This window comes from Bufo gargarizans, chromosome 6 (genome assembly GCF_014858855.1).
Source record: "Bufo gargarizans isolate SCDJY-AF-19 chromosome 6, ASM1485885v1, whole genome shotgun sequence".
Taxonomy (NCBI): domain Eukaryota; kingdom Metazoa; phylum Chordata; class Amphibia; order Anura; family Bufonidae; genus Bufo; species Bufo gargarizans.
Window position 1 is genome coordinate 113,743,619 of NC_058085.1, and position 18,849 is coordinate 113,762,467.

The following is an 18,849-nucleotide window of genomic DNA, read 5'->3' on the forward strand; positions in this document are numbered from 1 at the left end:
GAGACAAAGGAAAACATCTGTGGCGAAACCAACCTCGCCACTGTGTTTTGGAGGGGGCTGTTTACCAGCCTCCTGCCCTGGGATTATGGTCCCTTAAGTTATTGGGTCTTAAGGCACTTGGGACGGAGCCCTCTGTCCCTGGATTGCATCCTCTGCCTTACTTGCTTGGATGAAGCACATGGTGAGAACAATAGATAGCGGCCATTTTAGCTCACAGACACTGTTCTGACTTTTCAACACGGTGCTATCTTGCCTGTATTTGGTGCACAGAGACATCATTCAGTAGTTTGAAACTACCAAACAGGGGACACATTTATTAGTGACTATTTTCGGTATAACTTGTATATTTTCAGTGTAACTGTATCTTCCAAACTACTAAACGGATGTGGGTGAATTTTGGACATGTGGTTCACCCAGATTCCCCGGTTCCGAGGATATATTGGTTATGGGGTTATTGCATGTTTTGGGGTTCCTGTGATATGTTTTATAAAACTGTATTTCTCTGCCTTTGATGATTATATTCGCCCTTGTGTTCAATGATCATCATCGGCAGAGGGGAGGATTTTGTGTGGGTGTGTTTCTATTGTCCCATTGTGTGTTTAAATGGTGATGTCTGTCCTGTTGTCTCCACATGTGTATTGGCGATCTCCCCTTTGTCCTGAGAGATAATTGGATTGCCCTTGGTTGTCTCCCAGGCAGAGAGGAGGAAACCATGATGCATTGTGGGGATGTGTTGTATCTGTTCTGTATTTGCAAAACTGTAATAAAAACCAGGCTGGGTGTGCCAGCACATCAGACCACTGCTGACCCTCAAGACGTATGTATGCAGTTAGAGACTGATTGCCAGGAGTGTAAGCTGACTGATACGCTTTTCCTGTTCGTCTGCTGACAGCTATTTGCGAGGTTCCAGTTTGGAGTGCTATTTTGTATCCAGTTCGGGAGGTTGGTGTTCTGCAGTAGTTGTGCCTGTCTCTCAAAAAGGGGCATATTGCCTAAACGGATTTTAACCCCTTGTCTGCTGAAACGGTCCGTTACATTGGTGGCAGCAGTGGGATCGTTCCTACAGCCAGAAGGACAGCTACAGGAGACACCATTTCTGTGGATTCTACAATTTAAGGGCAACACATGTCTCAGTACAGCGACCCTAAAAGCACCAGGATGGAACCAGCAGTGGAGTACAGATACTCTGTGGAGGAATTTGACCGTATTATGTGGTTGCGGCTGAACTTCTTCGGACCCAATCCAGCTGAGAAATACGTGAAGTTCGTGAGGAGTCTAGTGTCTAAGACCCTACTATACCGGGCAGAAGGTGACGGTCAGCTGCCACGTTGGGTGGACCTCCATCGGAAGTTACGGTTGCGGGACAGTGGGAGCCCAGTCTCCATTCCCCAGCGGCAGTGTGAAGTGCAGGGAGGGGAGAGCAGCGGCCTCCCTCCCCAGCGGAAGGCTGAGTTACAGGGGGCAGAGGTAGTTGTTCCTGCCTCCCAGCAGCAGCATGATTTTTTGGGAATTGGAAGCCTAGTCTCCATTCCCCAGCGGCAGTGTGAAGTGCAGAGAGGGGAGAGCAGCGGCCTCCCTCCCCAGCGGCAGGCGGAGTTACAGGGGGCAGAGGTAGTTGTTCCTGCCCCCCAGCAGCAGAGTGATATGCCGGGAAGGCAGTGTGAAGTGCAGGGAGAGGAGAGCAACGTCCTCCCTCCCCAGCGGCAGGCTGAGTTACAGGGGGCAGAGGTAGTTGTTCCTGCCCCCCAGCAGCAGAGTGATATGCCGGGAAGGCAGTGTGAAGTGCAGGGAGAGGAGAGCAACGTCCTCCCTCCCCAGCGGCAGGCTGAGTTACAGGGGGCAGAGGTAGTTGTTCCTGCCCCCCAGCAGCAGCAGCATGATTTTTTGGGAATTGGGAGCCCAGTCTCCATTCCCCAGCGGCAGGCGGAGTTACAGGGGGCAGAGACAGTCGGTCCTGTCCCCCAGCGGCAGAGTGTCCTACAGGGAATAGAGAGCCCAGTCTCCTTTCCCCAGCAGCAGGACACTGTATTGGGAGCGGAGGCGGTCGGTCGCCCTCCCCAGCGGCTGGAAGCATGTATGGGAGAGGAGCTCGTTACCCCCTCTCCCCAGCGGCAGCTTAACGCACCAGGGGGAGACAGTAAGCCCCACAACAGTGCAGATGGGACCGTGGTCTCTGCACTTACAGCACAGGGAGTAGGGACAGTCGGTCCTGTCCCCCAGCAACAGGGCTGTTTAGCCAAAGGGGAGACAGTCGGTTTCCCCCTCCAACAACCAGACTCCAACCAGGCTTCTTCCGTGGTAACGCTGGCACCAGGGCAGAGTACCGCTGATCCCTGCCCACAAAGCAACCTCCACTCCAAGCCAGGGAGCAACTCAGAGACCGGGAGTACCAGCTACAAATATAATCTTGGTGGATTCACTGGACAGAGACAGGCTACGAAATTCAGCAGGTCCAGTATTGGGTTGTGGGTGGGCTGCCAGACTAACTCAGGTACCGACCGGCGTGAGGTCAGGTATCTGGTTAGTCTTCCCTGGGGGGGGGGAGATGTGTGGCGAAACCAACCTCGCCACGGTGTTTTGGAGGGGGCTGTTTACCAGCCTCCTGCCCTGGGATTATGGTCCCTTAAGTTATTGGGTCTTAAGGCACTTGGGACGGAGCCCTCTGTCCCTGGATTGCATCCTCTGCCTTACTTGCTTGGATGAAGCACATGGTGAGAACAATAGATAGCGGCCATTTTAGCTCACAGACACTGTTCTAACTTTTCAACACGGTGCTATCTTGCCTGTATTTGGTGCACAGAGACATCATTCAGTAGTTTGAAACTACCAAACAGGGGACACATTTATTAGTGACTATTTTCGGTATAACTTGTATATTTTCAGTGTAACTGTATCTTCCAAACTACTGAACGGATGTGGGTGAATTTTGGACATGTGGTTCACCCAGATCCCCCGGTTCCGAGGATATATTGGTTATGGGGTTATTGCATGTTTTGAGGTTCCTGTGATATGTTTTATAAAACTGTATTTCTCTGCCTTTGATGATTATATTCGCCCTTGTGTTCAATGATCATCATCGGCAGAGGGGAGGATTTTGTGTGGGTGTGTTTCTATTGTCCCATTGTGTGTTTAAATGGTGATGTCTGTCCTGTTGTCTCCACATGTGTATTGGCGATCTCCCCTTTGTCCTGAGAGATAATTGGATTGCCCTCGGTTGTCTCCCAGGCAGAGAGGAGGAAACCATGATGCATTGTGGGGATGTGTTGTATCTGTTCTGTATTTGCAAAACTGTAATAAAAACCAGGCTGGGTGTGCCAGCACATCAGACCACTGCTGACCCTCAAGACGGAGCCTTGTCTCGTTATTGGGGGGATTCCATGTATGCTGTTAGAGACTGATTGCCAGGAGTGTAAGCTGACTGATACGCTTTTCCTGTTCGTCTGCTGACAGCTATTTGCGAGGTTCCAGTTTGGAGTGCTATTTTGTATCCAGTTCAGGAGGTTGGTGTTCTGCAGTAGTTGTGCCTGTCTCTCAGAAAGGGGCATATTGCCTAAACGGATTTTAACCCCTTGTCTGCTGAAACGGTCCGTTAGAACATCAACTGAACATAAACTTCACAGATATACCTATGACCACAAGGGTGGCCCCCACTGGCAGATGATATACACAGGAGGCTGCTCCAACTAAGCATGGCTGAAGCAACCCACTGACACATGCCAAACACTGAGGCTTTATAGGCCTAAGAGGCCACACCCACACAGACACACCCAGTGTCTCACACACACACAGAAAGGGAGTTAACCCTTCCAACACCAGGGAAGGGAAAACACCACTTAAAGGGGAAGTGTCCAAACCAAGATCACACTGTGGCTGTGGCCGCAGGCAACGACATGGGTGGCAACCATGTCCTGGGAGTCAGCCCGAAGGCCGGGACACTGCCACCACATGTACAAGTCCAACCAAACGTTGCCACGGGCAGCCACAGTGAAGGGAAGAGTCCTAGTGCACACACAACACAAAACGCAGTGCACACCAGACAAACAAACACAACACCCAACATGAAGGTTGTTAGGTGCAACCTCATGCCATGCAGCAAGCTGCCCAGCACCGCTCAGGCTGCTCTGATAAAACCAACAGCATACAACTAGTTGCCCGCAGCAACCACAAGTGAGGCCACACACCAGCGGCCCTCACCTGTGATTGAACACCAAAACCAAACCGCAGGCAACCGCATGCGGTTGAGGAGTCACGACCATAACAGTGGCCGTGACACTGGGTGTATCAATTTTTCTATCACTTTTTTCAGGCGAATTGCAAATATTTTAGCGCATATTTTAAAATCTGTATTCAGTAATGAAATCAGGCGATAGGAGCTTGGGTCAGTTAGATCTTTATCTTTTTTTGGGAATAAGAACAATTATAGTTTCTGCTAGTGACTTTGGAAGGGAGCCTACGGTTCGGGACTCATTAAGGACTCGCAGGAGAGACGGGAGAAGAATCTCCCCATGTCTGCTGTAAATCTCAAACAGGAGTCCGTCTGAGCCAGGTGTGTACCCAGGATAGTACCTAGGGCTTCAAATAATTTGCCTATCTGCATTGGTGCATTTAATAGGACCTTGTCCTTTTCTGACAAAGTTGGAATATCAAATTTCTCAAAAAATTTATCCAGTTCCTTTTCGGTCCCGGAGTAATCTGCGGTATATAGTGCAGAAAAAAATTCCGCAAATTCCCCCTCTATTCCTTTAGTGTCAGTTAATATACGACCATCTCTAGCTCGAATGCTTTGAATCTTATTCCGGCATTGTTGATTCTGGATTCTGGAGGCGAGCAATCGACTCTGCTTTCCATATTCGTAGAAGTATTTCTGGCCTGTAAAAAATATCTTCTGTTGGGCTTTGTTAGTTAAATACTTTTTATGTTCCTCCCGAGCAATGTTTAATTCTCGCAGATTTTTATCAGTTCTATTCCTAATTATCTTGATTTCTAGCCCCCTCAACCTTTCATCTAATTGTTTTTCCGTTCTGGCGAATATGGCTTTCCTACTTTTTATTTGTCACACATACACACCTCGGGTGAATGCTTTAAGTGCATCCCACACGAAGTGTATATGTGCTGAACCCAAATTAAAGTCCAAAATTCCAGAATCTCATGAGAAACGTTTTCCTGTTCGCAAATCAGGCCTATCCAGTGGGGGTTCAACCTAAATCTCCTTATCCGCGGAGTTGGGTTTGTCTGCTTAATTGTCAAAAGCATGGGGGAGTGATCCGAAACCCCACAAGGTTCATATTTCATACGTTCTACCATATCTATAAAGTCAAGGGTGGTAAAGGCAATGTCAATCTGTGACATTGCCTTACAGGAACGACTATAGCATGAGAACACTTTTTTATCCCTGTACAGATATCGCCAAATATCAATTAATGCTAGTCCTTGGCAGGCTTTATGTAAAAAGAGTATACTCTCCCCGGCCTTTCTTCTGGCCAGTCAAAGTCGAGAATCTATCTATGTAGTGGTGGATCACATTATTAAAATACCCAGCAGCTAGGATCGGGCATGGCTCCCTACCACTAGCGAAATCAGCTACACATGAAAGAGCATATAGTGCAAATGGGGGGGGCATATATATGAAGGCAAGAATACAAATGGTCCCATTCCATTGAGCATGAATAAAAACAAATCTTCCCTCTTTATCAGTTCTATGCGCCAGTGAAATGAAGTCCATATTTTTGTGCATATACACACTTACTCCCCGTGAGCTGGCGGAGAAACAAGAGTGATATTCATATTTTGCCCAGTTCCTTCTAAGGATTTCCTGTTTGTCCAAAGAGCCACGAGTTTCAATTAATGCGACTATTGCTGGTAAATGTCTGCAAACTAGATCAAACACTATACGCCTTTTTGTTCTATCCACCAGCCCGCAGACATTCCAAACTAACACCCGATGAGCCATGTCTTAATTATATTTAAAGATCTTTATCGGCCGGCCTAGCCCCGCTCTTTCCGTCGTTTCCACATCCGTTGGCTCCGGAGGTACCAAGCATTTCCAAACCATCCAGCCTCCCCCCTCCCAAATCCCTCCCACATTCCCCCCCGCCTGAAAACCTGGTCCATGAGAAGAATTCTCATAAACCTCTTACAATCTACCCCACCCCCACCCATTCCCAGCATCCCCCCTCTTATATCGACCTCACAAAATATCCTTATTACAGAAAGAAGGAAAGCAGCTAAGCTCTAATCCCTTTAAATTCCAACCACTTCCTCACTTCTGGAGTTGAAAAAAATTGTACCTGGCCCTGGTATACAACTCTACGTTTAGTAGGATATACCATTGAATACATAATGTTTACAGCTGAAAGCTCTTTTTTAACATACGAAATTCATTTCTCTTCTTTTGAGTGTCTCTGGAAAAATCGGGATATATTTCTATCCGGTTGCTATCATACTTAATTTCCTGTACTTCCCGCCTCCGCCTCAGGATTAGGTCTCTATTTTTAGATCATAGCATTTTAGCAATAATTGCTCTAGGAGGATATCCAGGAGGGGGAGGTTTTCTTGGTATTCTATGGGCCCTCTCTACAATAAACCATGGGGATTGGTGTTCTGAGTCTATAATTTCAGACAGCCACTTTTAAATAAATCCTATGGGATCTTCTTTTTCGCTCCCTCTGGGAAGCCGAGAAACCTAAGATTCGATCTTCTTGATCTGTCCTCCATGTCTACTATCTTGTCCTTTAGGTACTTACTCTCAGACTCAAGAGTTTCCGTATTTTTTTCTTAATTTAGACATCTCCTCCTTCATCTTCTCAGAGGAGACCTGTAAATCCTTAATTCTACCCCTCATTTTACTCATTTCCTCTTTTATTAGGGAGATATCAGATTGTACTGAAGAGCTCTTGGTAGACAAGTCTCCCAACGAATCATTAGATTGGGCGACAGCTGTCAAAATCTCTACCAGTTTTCTATCTATCATCTCAATTTTATCTATCTTCTCCTTTCTTTTACCCTTGTACATCTTCTCCCGGGGATTCCCTACAATATCTTGCTCTCAATTATTTTCCCCCGGGTCGCTGCTCGCCAGGGTCCTATGCGCCAGTCTCGTTTTATGTGTGTGTGGGGGGGGGGGGGGTTAAACATTTGTCAAGCTTTGTAATTGGACTATTTGAGCCCCCACCCTTAGGAGAGACTACCCCGATAGATTTCCGGTTTTGTATTTTTGCCGGCATTATGTGGGGAGGGAGCTAGAAGTGGGGGAAGATACTTTATCAATTCGCGGAAGAGACTTTATCAATTTGAAATTTCTAAGACAACACACTTCTCAAAAAGTACTATATAAATAAAGCATCTGATGTGCTCTCTATTTGAGGGAGGACCCCCATTAGGAATATGCCCCTTCGTTCCTTAGCTTTTTTCCTCCTCTTATTTTCCTTCCCTTTTTTTTCCTTTTTTCTTTTCCTTCTTTCCGGCTTTCGCTTTCCCTCGCCTTTCCTCCCTCTTTTCTTCCTCTCCTCCTTATCCTCTCCCCCCTTTTCCCTCTCCCTTCCTTCTCTCTCCCCTAGTTCTTAATATATACTTTTAGTGCAAGTATATAAGGTGATCAAGAACCTTCCCCAAAAAAATGTTTTTTAATACTAATACACCACATAATTCATGCACGAGAATCTTGTTTTCTGTGCAGAATATGTCAGATTCATCAGCACTCCATGACAAGGAGTCTGACAAAAGCTGATAACACTGCAACCAACATGAAATCGTGATTACAAATACTCTATTAAAACAGTAGTGCAACCATTTAGTGTTTGCAGAAAAGATATTACCTGTGTAATTACTGGGAACATTAATATGCAGTTTATTATTTACAGCACCTTCTTTCACTGTATTTAGTTTAGTTTAGTTTAGTGGATTTTTAGTGCAGAATTTAAAAATATCCAGAAAACCTTACATCTGGTGGCATTAGAGGATCATTACATTTGTTACCAGAAAACAATCACATTTCACCATAGTTTTACCATATTATCAGTATTAAATGTACAATTCTTTTGAAAGCAGTGCAGCATAAAGGTGAATAGGAGTAAGGGTTCTTAGGTCTGGAGTCCGAGGTTTCCACTGGGAGGAACCCCGATTGAAGCCTTGGTGTTTAACATCTGCTACCAAGTGGCATCTATCACCAAATAGTATACCACGCAGTACAGGTTTCTTTTCTGGATGCCTCTCTATGGAATAGAGCAGGGATGGCCAACCTGCAGCTCTCCAGCTGTTGCAAAACTACAACTCCCAGCATGCAAAAACTGCCTACAGCTATCAGCCCACAGCAGGGCATGATGGGAATTATAGTTTTACAACAGATGGAGAGCCGCGGGTTGGCCATCCTTGGAATAGAGCAAACTGCTGCACTGTTCCATACCATAAAAATATAGAATGCTAATATGGAATGCATGGGCATCTATGGGTCTGTGTAATGTATGTGCCGGAATAAACCCTTACAAGAAAATACAAACCATGGAGACAAACAAAGTGGAAGATATGGCAGCCCTAGGACACAGCTACATGTTCAAGTTTCTTGATGCAGTTTTGGAAGCCAAAATCAGGAGTGAATTCATAAAAAAGTCATATCTGTCCTATATACCCTCTATCCTTTATTATCCACCCCGGATTTTGGCTTCCAAACTGCAAAAAAAAAAAAACAACCTGAAAGTGTGTCCATTCCCTAAGAGAGAAGGCCCAGCCATATGCTATGAACTGATTTTGGGTCTGAAATAGGGCTGCAGAAAACGATTATTTTAGCAATCGAGTATTCTACCGATTATTTTTTATGAATAATCGAGTACTCTAATAAGAAAAAATGAATAGACTGTTTTCCTTTATAAAAACTAATCAGACCCCCTGCCATTAGTCCACAACACCCTTCGTTCCCCCTGTGCGATTAGCCCAAGTGCATCAGTTCCCCCTAGTGCCATCAGCAATGTTCCTCCCAGTGCTATCAGCTCCACTATATCCCCCAGTCTCATCAGCTTCCCCCTGTGCCTTCAGCTCTCCCCCACCCCAGTGCCTTCAGCTCCACTCCCCCAGTGCCATCAGCCCCTCCATGCCATCCATTGCCATGTCCCCCACTCCCCCAGTGCCTCCATGCCATCCATCGCCATGTGATGTCCCCCACTGCAATCAGATCAGCCCCTCCATGCCATGTTCCCTACTCTCCCAGTGTCATCAGCCCCTGCATGCCATCCATTGCCATGCCCCAAAATCCCCCGGTGCCTCCAAGCCATCCATTGCCAATTGCCATGTCCCCCACTCCTAGTGCCATCAGCCCCTCCATGCCATCTATTGCCAATTGCCATGTCTCCCACTCCCCCAGTGCCATCAGATCAGCACCTCCATGCCATATCCCCCACTCCCCCTGTGCCATCATATCAGCCACTCCATGCCATGTCCCCCCACTCCCCCTGTGCCTCCATGCCATCCATTGCCATGTCTCCCTCCCCCAGACCCAGTGCCTCCATGCCATCCATTGCCATGCTCCCCTCCCCCAATGCCTCCATGCCATCCACCATATCCCCTACTCCCCCAGTGCCATCAGATCAGCCTCTCCATGCCATGTCCCCCTCTCCCCTAGTGCCCACAGATAATGCCATATCCCCCACTCCCCCAGTGCCATCAGATATCAGCCCCTCCATGCCATGTCCCCCACTCCCCCAGTGCCATCAGATATCAGCCCCTCCATGTCATTGCTATCCATGTCCACCAGTGCCCCAGTGCCATCAGCCCCTTCAAGTCACAGGTGCCCCATTCAAATCACCAACATAATCTCCCCGCCAGATTAGGGCCCCTGCGAGTGCTAACTTTATACTTACCTTTCTTGGCAGTGTGCTGACATGGAGTCCGCAGGAGACGAACCGTGTCATCTTCCCAGCATGCACTGGGAGAGGGACCTGATGTCACACACAGTGTCAGCCATTCAATCAAGCTCACCCAGAGCCTGAGTGTGCAGAATCCAGCTCGCTTCCCTCTGCAGGAGGAGGCGATGTCTGTCCCCCCCCCCCTGCAGAGGGGTGGACACAGTCTCCAAACCTGAGAAGGAGATACAATCAACGTTACCTCCATGCACACTTCTTACATGCTCTATAAATCTCGGGCAACCTTTACACGTTCTTTCGAACATGCACCTAATTGTCTTCCCAACATAGAATCGCCCGCAGCTGCAGAGTAGTAAATAAACTACATATGTGCTCCTACAGTTAATGAAACTATTGATTCTATGTTGGGTGCCAGCAAACTCAATGTATTTCTTTTGGGAATTATGGGAGCATAGTGAACAGCTGCCACAACAGAAGTTGCCCTTTGGAATATTATTCCTAAGCCAATTATTGCCTTTGGTAGTCTGGAACCTACTTCTCACAAGTCTATCCTTGATCGTGTGGCTTCTTCTGAAAGATATAAGTGGCTTCTGTTCTGTAAGTTCGCTCAAGGTTGTATCTCTCCTCAAAATGTCCCAGTTCTTAGATATCACTGAACTAATTTGTTCTGCCATGGGGCTACATTTGAAAGAGAATGCAAACCTTGAACCCCCAATGGCCCTGATCTGTTTATTTCTACCAACACTACCCATCAATAGATCATCCTGGGAAAAAGCCTCCTCTACTCTCTTCATATCCTTATTAAGTAATTCTTCTGGATATCCTCTCTCTAACAATCGCTGTTTCAAATCTGATTCCTGTTTGTGGTATCCACTATCCCTGCTATTTATTCGTCTGATAAACTGACCATAGGGTACGGCTTTTTTTTACACTCCATGGATGGAAGCTGTCGTAGTGGAGCAAGGAGTTGGTAGCCGTGGGCTTATGGAAGCCCTCCGTGACCAACTCGTCGCTCTCAGCCACGACAGCCACATCCAGAAATTCTAATCTTGTACCTCCAAAATTGAGGGTGAATGTCATTCCCATGTCATTTGCATTAAGATATTTGACAAAGTCATCGCATTGAGTTTCTGTACCCTCCCATACTATGAATACGTCATCCACAAAACGTAGATACGTTTTCAACCTGGATAAAAATGGATTCATAGTGGAGTAAATATACTTATCCTCCAACCTGGCAATGTACATATTTGCGAATGTGCAGGAGACGGGGGTCCCCATAGCCGTACCCAGCCTTTGCCTATACCACTTGTTTCCAAACTGAAACACATTGTTAGTTAAAATGAACTCAAGTGCCTCACCAATGAAATCACAAAAAATCAGACTTTTTCCAAGGTTAGTTATGATGTCAAGGACCGCTTCCACACACGCATCATGAGGGATGCGGGTGTAGAGGCTTTCCACATCGAGGGATACCAACTGGTACCCTTCCTGCCAATGCAGTTCCTTTAGGGCCAATATGAAGTCATTGGTGTCCCTGAGGTAAGCAGGGGCACTAACCAAGGCAGGCCTCAAGAGCCAATCCACATATTTAGATAGAGGTTCCGTCACTGAGCCAATCCCCGTGACAATGGGACGTCCCGGGGGGTGGCTCAGTGACTTGTGGACCTTGGGAAGAAAGTACCATGATGGTTTAGCTGGAAACGAGGGGACAAGCTTGTCCAACATATTTTTGGGGAGGAAGCCTACCTCCACATATTTAATAACAAGGGACCTAAGCAGATGCTGGGTACTAGGTATGGGGTCCCCCCGTACCCTCTCGTAAATGCAAGAGTCCCCTACGTGTCTAAGGGCTTCCCCTATATAATACTCTCTGGACATGAGAACTACATTGCCCCCCTTGTCCACCGGCTTTACCACCAAATCATTTCTGGAGCGTAGCCACTGAAGGGCTTTCTGCTCTTCAGGACTGATATTGGGTTGTGCTGTAAAATATATGACAGCCCGAATATCTCTCATTACTTGATGTTGAAATATCTCAATGCTGCTGCCGGCGGGCAGAAGGTGGATTTGACTCCACCTTTAAATGGATCCACAGAGGCATCACCAGGGGATTCCTCAATGGTATCACTCCCCGTGAGAAATTCAAGACAAATTAACCAAGTGACAATTGATACTGAAGGAGAGACGAGTGACCCTTTAGGGAAAAGATTAGACGGGGCCGTAGAAAGACCAAGAAGAAAAGGAGTCAGGAAGTTGGAGAGAGAGAAGAAGCAAGTGTCCTGGAGGAAGTAACTATTTCCTCACCACCTGATGAGAACTTGGTGATTAATCTCACGGACCACGTGTTACCACCAGGCTGTATAAGGGTCCTCAGTAAAGGACTGGGATATAGCTTAACTGAGCAATTTGATCTTGTTACATTTGAAGTAGACCTATTTAAGGCCACCCGTAAGCTCCATTTACACAAATTATTCAGGGATACACCACAGAAGGTCGTTTATACACAGGGAGAGATCCCCTTGGCCCCTGATCCTGTAGGTTTCCATATATCCACTAGATTTGTCACAGAAGAATTAGCCTGTCTTGAATTTCTCACGGGGAGTGATACCATTGAGGAATCCCCTGGTGATGCCTCTGTGGATCCATTTAAAGGTGGAGTCAAATCCACCTTCTGCCCCCCTATGCCCGCCGGCAGCAGCATTGACATATTTCAACATCAAGTAATGAGAGATATTCGGGCTGTCATATATTCTACAGCACAACCCAATATCAGTCCTGAAGAGCAGAAAGTCCTTCAGTGGCTACGCTCCAGAAATGATTTGGTGGTAAAGCCAGTGGACAAGGGGGGCAATGTAGTTCTCATGTCCAGAGAGTATTATATAGGGGAAGCCCTTAGACAATTAGGGGACTCTTGCATTTACGAGAGGGTACGGGGGGACCCCATACCTAGTACCCAGCATCTGCTTAGGTCCCTTGTTATTAAATATGTGGAGGTAGGCTTCCTCCCCAAAAATATGTTGGACAAGCTTGTCCCCTCGTTTCCAGCTAAACCATCATGGTACTTTCTTCCCAAGGTCCACAAGTCAATGAGCCACCCCCCGGGACGTCCCATTGTCGCGGGGATTGGCTCAGTGGCGGAACCTCTGTCTAAATATGTGGATTGGCTCTTGAGGCCTGCCTTGGTTAGTGCCCCTGCTTACCTCAGGGACACCAATGACTTCATATTGGCCCTAAAGGAACTGCATTGGCAGGAAGGGTACCAGTTGGTATCCCTCAATGTGGAAAGCCTCTACACCCGCATCCCTCATGATGCGGGTGTGGAGGCGGTCCTTGACATTGTAACTAACCTTGGAAAAAGTCAGATTTTTTTGTGATTTCATTGGTGAGGCACTTGAGTTCATTTTAACTAACAATGTGTTTCAGTTTGGAAACGAGTGGTAGAGGCAAAGGCTGGGTACGGCTATGGGGACCCCCGTCTCCTGCACATTTGCAAATATGTACCTTGCCAGGTTGGAGGATAAGTATATTTACTCCACTATGAATCCATTTTTATCCAGGTTGAAAACGTATCTACGTTTTGTGGATGACGTATTCATAGTATGGGAGGGTACAGAAACTCAATACGATGACTTTGTCAAATATCTTAATGCAAATGACATGGGAATGACATTCACCCTCAATTTTGGAGGTACAAGATTAGAATTTCTGGATGTGGCTGTCGTGGCTGAGGGCGACGAGTTGGTCACGGATGGCTTCCGTAAGCCCACGGCGACCAACTCCTTGCCCCACTACGACAGCTTCCATCCATGGAGTGTAAAAAAAGCTGTACCCTATGGTCAGTTTATCAGACTAAGGCGAATAAATAGCAGGGATAGTGGATACCACAAACTGGCATCAGATTTGAAACAGCGATTGTTAGAGAGAGGATATCCAGAAGAATTACTTAATAAGGATATGAAGAGAGTAGAGGAGGCTTTCTTCCAGAATGATCTATTGATGGGTAGTGTTGGTAGGAATAAACAGATCAGGGCCATTAGTGGGGGTTGAAGGTTTGCATTCTCTTTCAAATATAGCCCCATGGCAGAACAAATTCGTTCAGTGATATCTAAGAACTGGGACATTTTGAGGAGAGATGCAACCTTGAGCGAACTTACAGAACAGAAGCCACTTATATCTTTCAGAAGAAGCCACACGATCAAGGATAGACTTGTGAGAAGTAGGTTCTAGACTACCAAAGGCAATAATTGGCTTAGGAATAATATTCCAAAGGGCAACTTCTGTTGTGGCAGCTGTTCACTATGCTCCCATAATTCCCAAAAGAAATACATTGGATTTGCTGGCACCCAACATAGAATCAATAGTTTTATTAACTGTAGGAGCACATATGTAGTTTATTTACTACTCTGCAGCTGCGGGCGATTTTATGTTGGGAAGACAATTTGGTGCATGTGCGAAAGAGTGAGGGAACACTTCAACTCAATAAAAACAGGTAAAGGTTGCCCGAGATTTATAGAGCACGTAAGAAGTGTGCATGGAGGTAACGTTGATTGTATCTCCTTCTCAGGGTTGGAGACTGTGTCCACCCCTCTGCAGGGGGGGGACAGACATCGCCTCCTCCTGCAGAGGGAAGCAAGCTGGATTCTGCGTACTCAGGCTCTGGGTGAGCTTGGATTGAATGACAGGAACTATTTGAGTCCATTCCTATAGTCATATATTGCAGACGCAATTGTCATATGTAATTGTATTACTCAGTATTTGTAGTTAGTCTTTTTGTTGCATGTATGTTTTCTTACTAATCTTTGATGAAGGCCCAGCTGTGTTGTCGATTGCTATGACAACTGGCAGCGCCGGTATTTAAAAGGGTGACGTGCATCTATGCGCTGACGCAGAGCCTGAGGAAGCGCTTGTCAGTGCAAAGCGGCCGTCGCTTTTCAGTTGCGTGATTAAGAATTGTCTGCCCCCTGCTACATTCTATACATGGAATAAAAGTGTTTGTAACACACTGGTGAGTGCCACTGCATATTCCTTCTCTTTTACTGCGATCTAAAAAAGGGAAACACTCTCAGTGCGACAGCTGTATTTCCCTGCCTGAACCCCGCTCCCGTGAGGCAATGATTTAAGCCTTATGCACACAAACATTTCTTTTGCGGTCCGCAAATCGCGGATCTGCAAAACACAGACCCGGCTGTGTGCATGCTGCCATTTTCTTTTTCACTTCAATAAAATGTCCTATCTAGGGCTGCAGCAAACGATTATTTTAGTAATCGAGTATTCTACCAACTATTTTTACGATTAATTGAGTACTCCAATAAGAAAAAATGAATTAATAGACTGTTTTCATTTATAAAAACTCACCCCCTGCCATCAGTCCCCAACACCCTTCGTTACCCCCTGTGTGATCAGCCCAAATGCCATCAGCTCCACTATCCCCCAGTGCCATCAGCTCCACTATCCCCCAGTGCCATCAGCTCCATTCTCCCCCAGTGCCATCAGCTCCATTCTCCCCCAGTGCCATCTGCTTCTCCCCCCAGCGCCATCAGCTTCCCCCGCGCACCATCACCTCCGTTCTCCCAGTGGCTTCAGCTTTCCCCCACCCCAGTGCCATCAGCTCCACTCCCCCTTGTGCCATCATCTCTCCCCCCTTGTGCCATCGTCTCTGTTCCCTCTTGTGTCATAGTCTTTGCTCCCCCTTGTGTCATAGTCTCTGCTCCCCCTTGTGTCATAGTCTCTGCTCCCCCTTGTGCCCTCCTGCCTGTCTTCCTGACACCCGGAGTGCACAGCGTCATTGGTTGCTATGGGGTATAGTCGCACCCCCACCCCCATCGGTGTCACCAACTTACGTTTCCAGCAGGGGCGCCGCCGACACTCCATCGTTCTGCGCTGCTCCAGGTCTGACGTCACACAGCACATCAGGTCATGGGGTGCGTACATTAGGAGGTCAGTGCAGCGCGGGACCATGGACGTGCTGTGGAGTGTCCGGAGGCCCCCTGCTGGAAAGGTGAGAATTCCAAGTGCATTGTGGGCCAGCGGGAGACCACAGAGCGGGAGTAATAGCAAGCGCTTCACTCCCGCTCTGTGGTCACGTGACACAAATGAATCCTCAATGCAAAAAAATTGCATCGAGGATTTTTGTGTGTCAAATTACTCAATTAAAAATCGAGTACGCGTTGCAGCCAGGGTTTGAAACATGTAAGTGATTTCTGGATGTGCACACCGTGGTTTTTTATGTGACTTTTTTCTAATAAAGCATTGCTGGTTTTACTTTTTGCTACTACAGTATCCCAGTACAGGTGTGTTTGTAATGTTACGTACTGTCAATGTAATTTACACCTTGCATGGCCTGGTATGGTTGGCAGGGACAGGTTTAAATGGCCTCTTAGAAGGGCCAAGAGTGGGCTGGTCCTACTTCCTGGCTGGAGAGAGAGAGAGTAGACTAGTGTGTGAGGAGGAAGGAAGCAAGTCCATGTGCTCCTTCTTAGGCCTCAAGATCCAGAGGCTAACTAATCTATCCGAAAGTTATTCCTTCTGCTACGGCAGGAATGAGAAAAAGAAAGAACTTAGAATCTGCATGGCCAAGCTCAGGAGTCAGCAAGGTAACCTGTGACTACAGCTAAACGGACTTTGCTGCTTGTTATGGATTACAGTTAAGACATCCTTATTTGCCACTGTGCCAGCCTTCATATATCACCGTCTGTGAAAAGGATTTGTACTGTGTACATAATGGTGTTGGGTGTACTACAATCCCTATTTTGCTCTCAAGTAAAAAGAGACATTTTTTCTTCTACCTCTGGCCTAGTTTCCTGATTACTACTACACCACACGCTTGCCATTGTACTACTACACCTCCTGCCAGGCACCCATACAACTACCAACATCAAGAACATCCCATACTGCCATCAAGCAGGAGCTCCAACTACAGGGTGTGCCTAAAGGGAAGAAAGGGTGCACCCTCCTTGCACTAGGGAGGGAAACCTTTGACACATCCTATAGTCAGACCCACTACTACTTCCATCCACTCTGACTCTTCAAGGTCTCACTGCACCACAAGCGGCTGCTGGAAGCAAAAACATTTTCATGTATTCTAAAGGTCCAACCTTAGTTGGTCGCGACCCCTTTGCATGATTCAATCTTTTCTAAAAGGAGCTGCATTGTCTACAACCAAGGGGGTCGAAAACTCTGCATCTGAACCGATTACACATTTCATATTTGACCTTTGGCAGCAGAGAACCTAGATTCATATTACAGTAGAGATCAATAGATCTGCACAAAGGCTGTGATTACGATGTTACAAAACTCCAACATATGAATATGACGATTTGTTATCAGGTGTGATTGGGAATTTGGGCAAATGAAATAAGAGCTGTGTACAAGCAATATCAGTAGGTGCTCCCCATTGTGCTTTTATGATGTTCAGTTTTCAGTGAAATGATTCCAGCTACTTTTATGCCCATTTAATTTAGCACCAAAGTGCAAAAGATTTGAATAAAATGATACATAAAACAAACTAGAGGTTCTTCCAGTTCCCTGTAAGTACAAAGCTTGCCTACATTCCGAGATCAAGGGGTACATACTACCTATATGTGATACCCATCACATTGATCAAATAGTTTTAAGTCCACAGTTACAGTAAGTAGTTACCACGTTCAACACAATAGCTGAGGAGCCTGGCCAATATTATACCTTCATCATGACTGAATAATATCTCAGTACTCAGGTATCTCTGTAAGATGCTAAGAATCCCTAATTTAAAAGTGGCCCACCACATTTCCCCATCTCCCCAGCACTGCTGGATCTTTTCGCATCTCGCTCAGCGATCCCATTAATTTCAGGGAATCACCGTTACTCTGCCATCCTGGCCATGACATATGTTGTGCGACCAGTGTTGCTGTGTAGCCTTACTCTAATTGTGAGCCAAAACCAGGTGAGAGTCCAAAACACAGAACAGGTGAAAATCTTTCCATTATACCTTATCTCTTTGGAGGCTCCACTCTTGGTTTTGGTTCACAATCACTGATGGAAATAACTGATCAAACACTGACTGCGTGAAATCAGCCTTAGGGATCATGCATTTGGCGAACCATATGTTGAACCGTTCATTTCAATAGGTCAGCAAAAAAAAAACACAGAAGTTACTCTGTGTGCATTCCGTTTCCGTATGTCCATATGTCCATTCCGTCAGCAGCTTATGTTCTAATGTGAAACTACAATGGAGTGTGTCCCTATGCTAACACCTTGGGTTTATGTCACGAGTTGTACTATACCAGATTACATTCATCATTGGTATATAATAATATACATATAATGTAAGACTTACTTTAAAGATTCCAATCCAGTCTTTAGAGTTGCTGGCAAAGCTTTGCTCCCTGCGGAATTTGCACTGGACATCGGTGTTAGGTTTGTAGAACTGCTGCACATTCGTGAAGATGACCTGTGAAAAATTGCATTCAGCAGGCGAAATAATAGACGTGGGTGGGCCCTCTGCTTCAAAATCCATGGTCGGCGGAGCTTTAGAGCATGGAATATGTCCCCCAGGCCCTGTGGTTGAGGAAATGAGACAACAGTTGAAGAAAAACAAGTTGTAATTGTTCACATGCAGACAGTTCACACCGACAGATCCTTGCTACATACAGAACAAACAATAAAGGGTTAACTCACTAGCTGTTCATCCAGAAATGTAGAGAAATCAGCAGAGAAGCCGGACAGGATTTGAGAGCTGCGCAAGATTGTGAAATGAAAGTGAAAGCTGTATTACAGCTATTACAGGTTCGCACTGCTTACATCAGGCAACAAGCCTAACCCACCTCCAATCCTTCCCAAAGCCGTGACGTAGCATTGCTTGCCTTTTAAAGATACAGGGGCACATTTACTAAAGGACTTGTGACTATTAAAATAATCGCAAGTTTCCTTTTTTTATTTATTTATATTTAGTCAATATTTATATATTTTTATTTTTTATTTATCACAGGTAAGTTTGTGACAAAATACCCACTTAGGT

At 46.2% G+C, this 18,849-nt stretch overlaps 1 protein-coding gene across 1 annotated transcript in view; it reads right to left on the minus strand.

Annotated features, from left to right (window-relative positions):
• LOC122940310 (calcium-binding and coiled-coil domain-containing protein 2-like) overlaps positions 1-18,610 on the minus strand; it is a 106,835-nt gene extending 88,225 nt beyond the window's left edge. The window contains exons 1-2 of the mRNA XM_044296921.1: positions 18,510-18,610; positions 18,169-18,389 (exon numbers count right to left, since the gene is read on the minus strand). Of these exons, the coding sequence (XP_044152856.1) occupies positions 18,169-18,348 (180 nt within the window). The 5' untranslated portion in view covers positions 18,349-18,389; positions 18,510-18,610. The remainder of the gene's footprint in view (positions 1-18,168; positions 18,390-18,509) is intronic.
• Between the last annotated feature and the right edge of the window lie 239 nt (positions 18,611-18,849).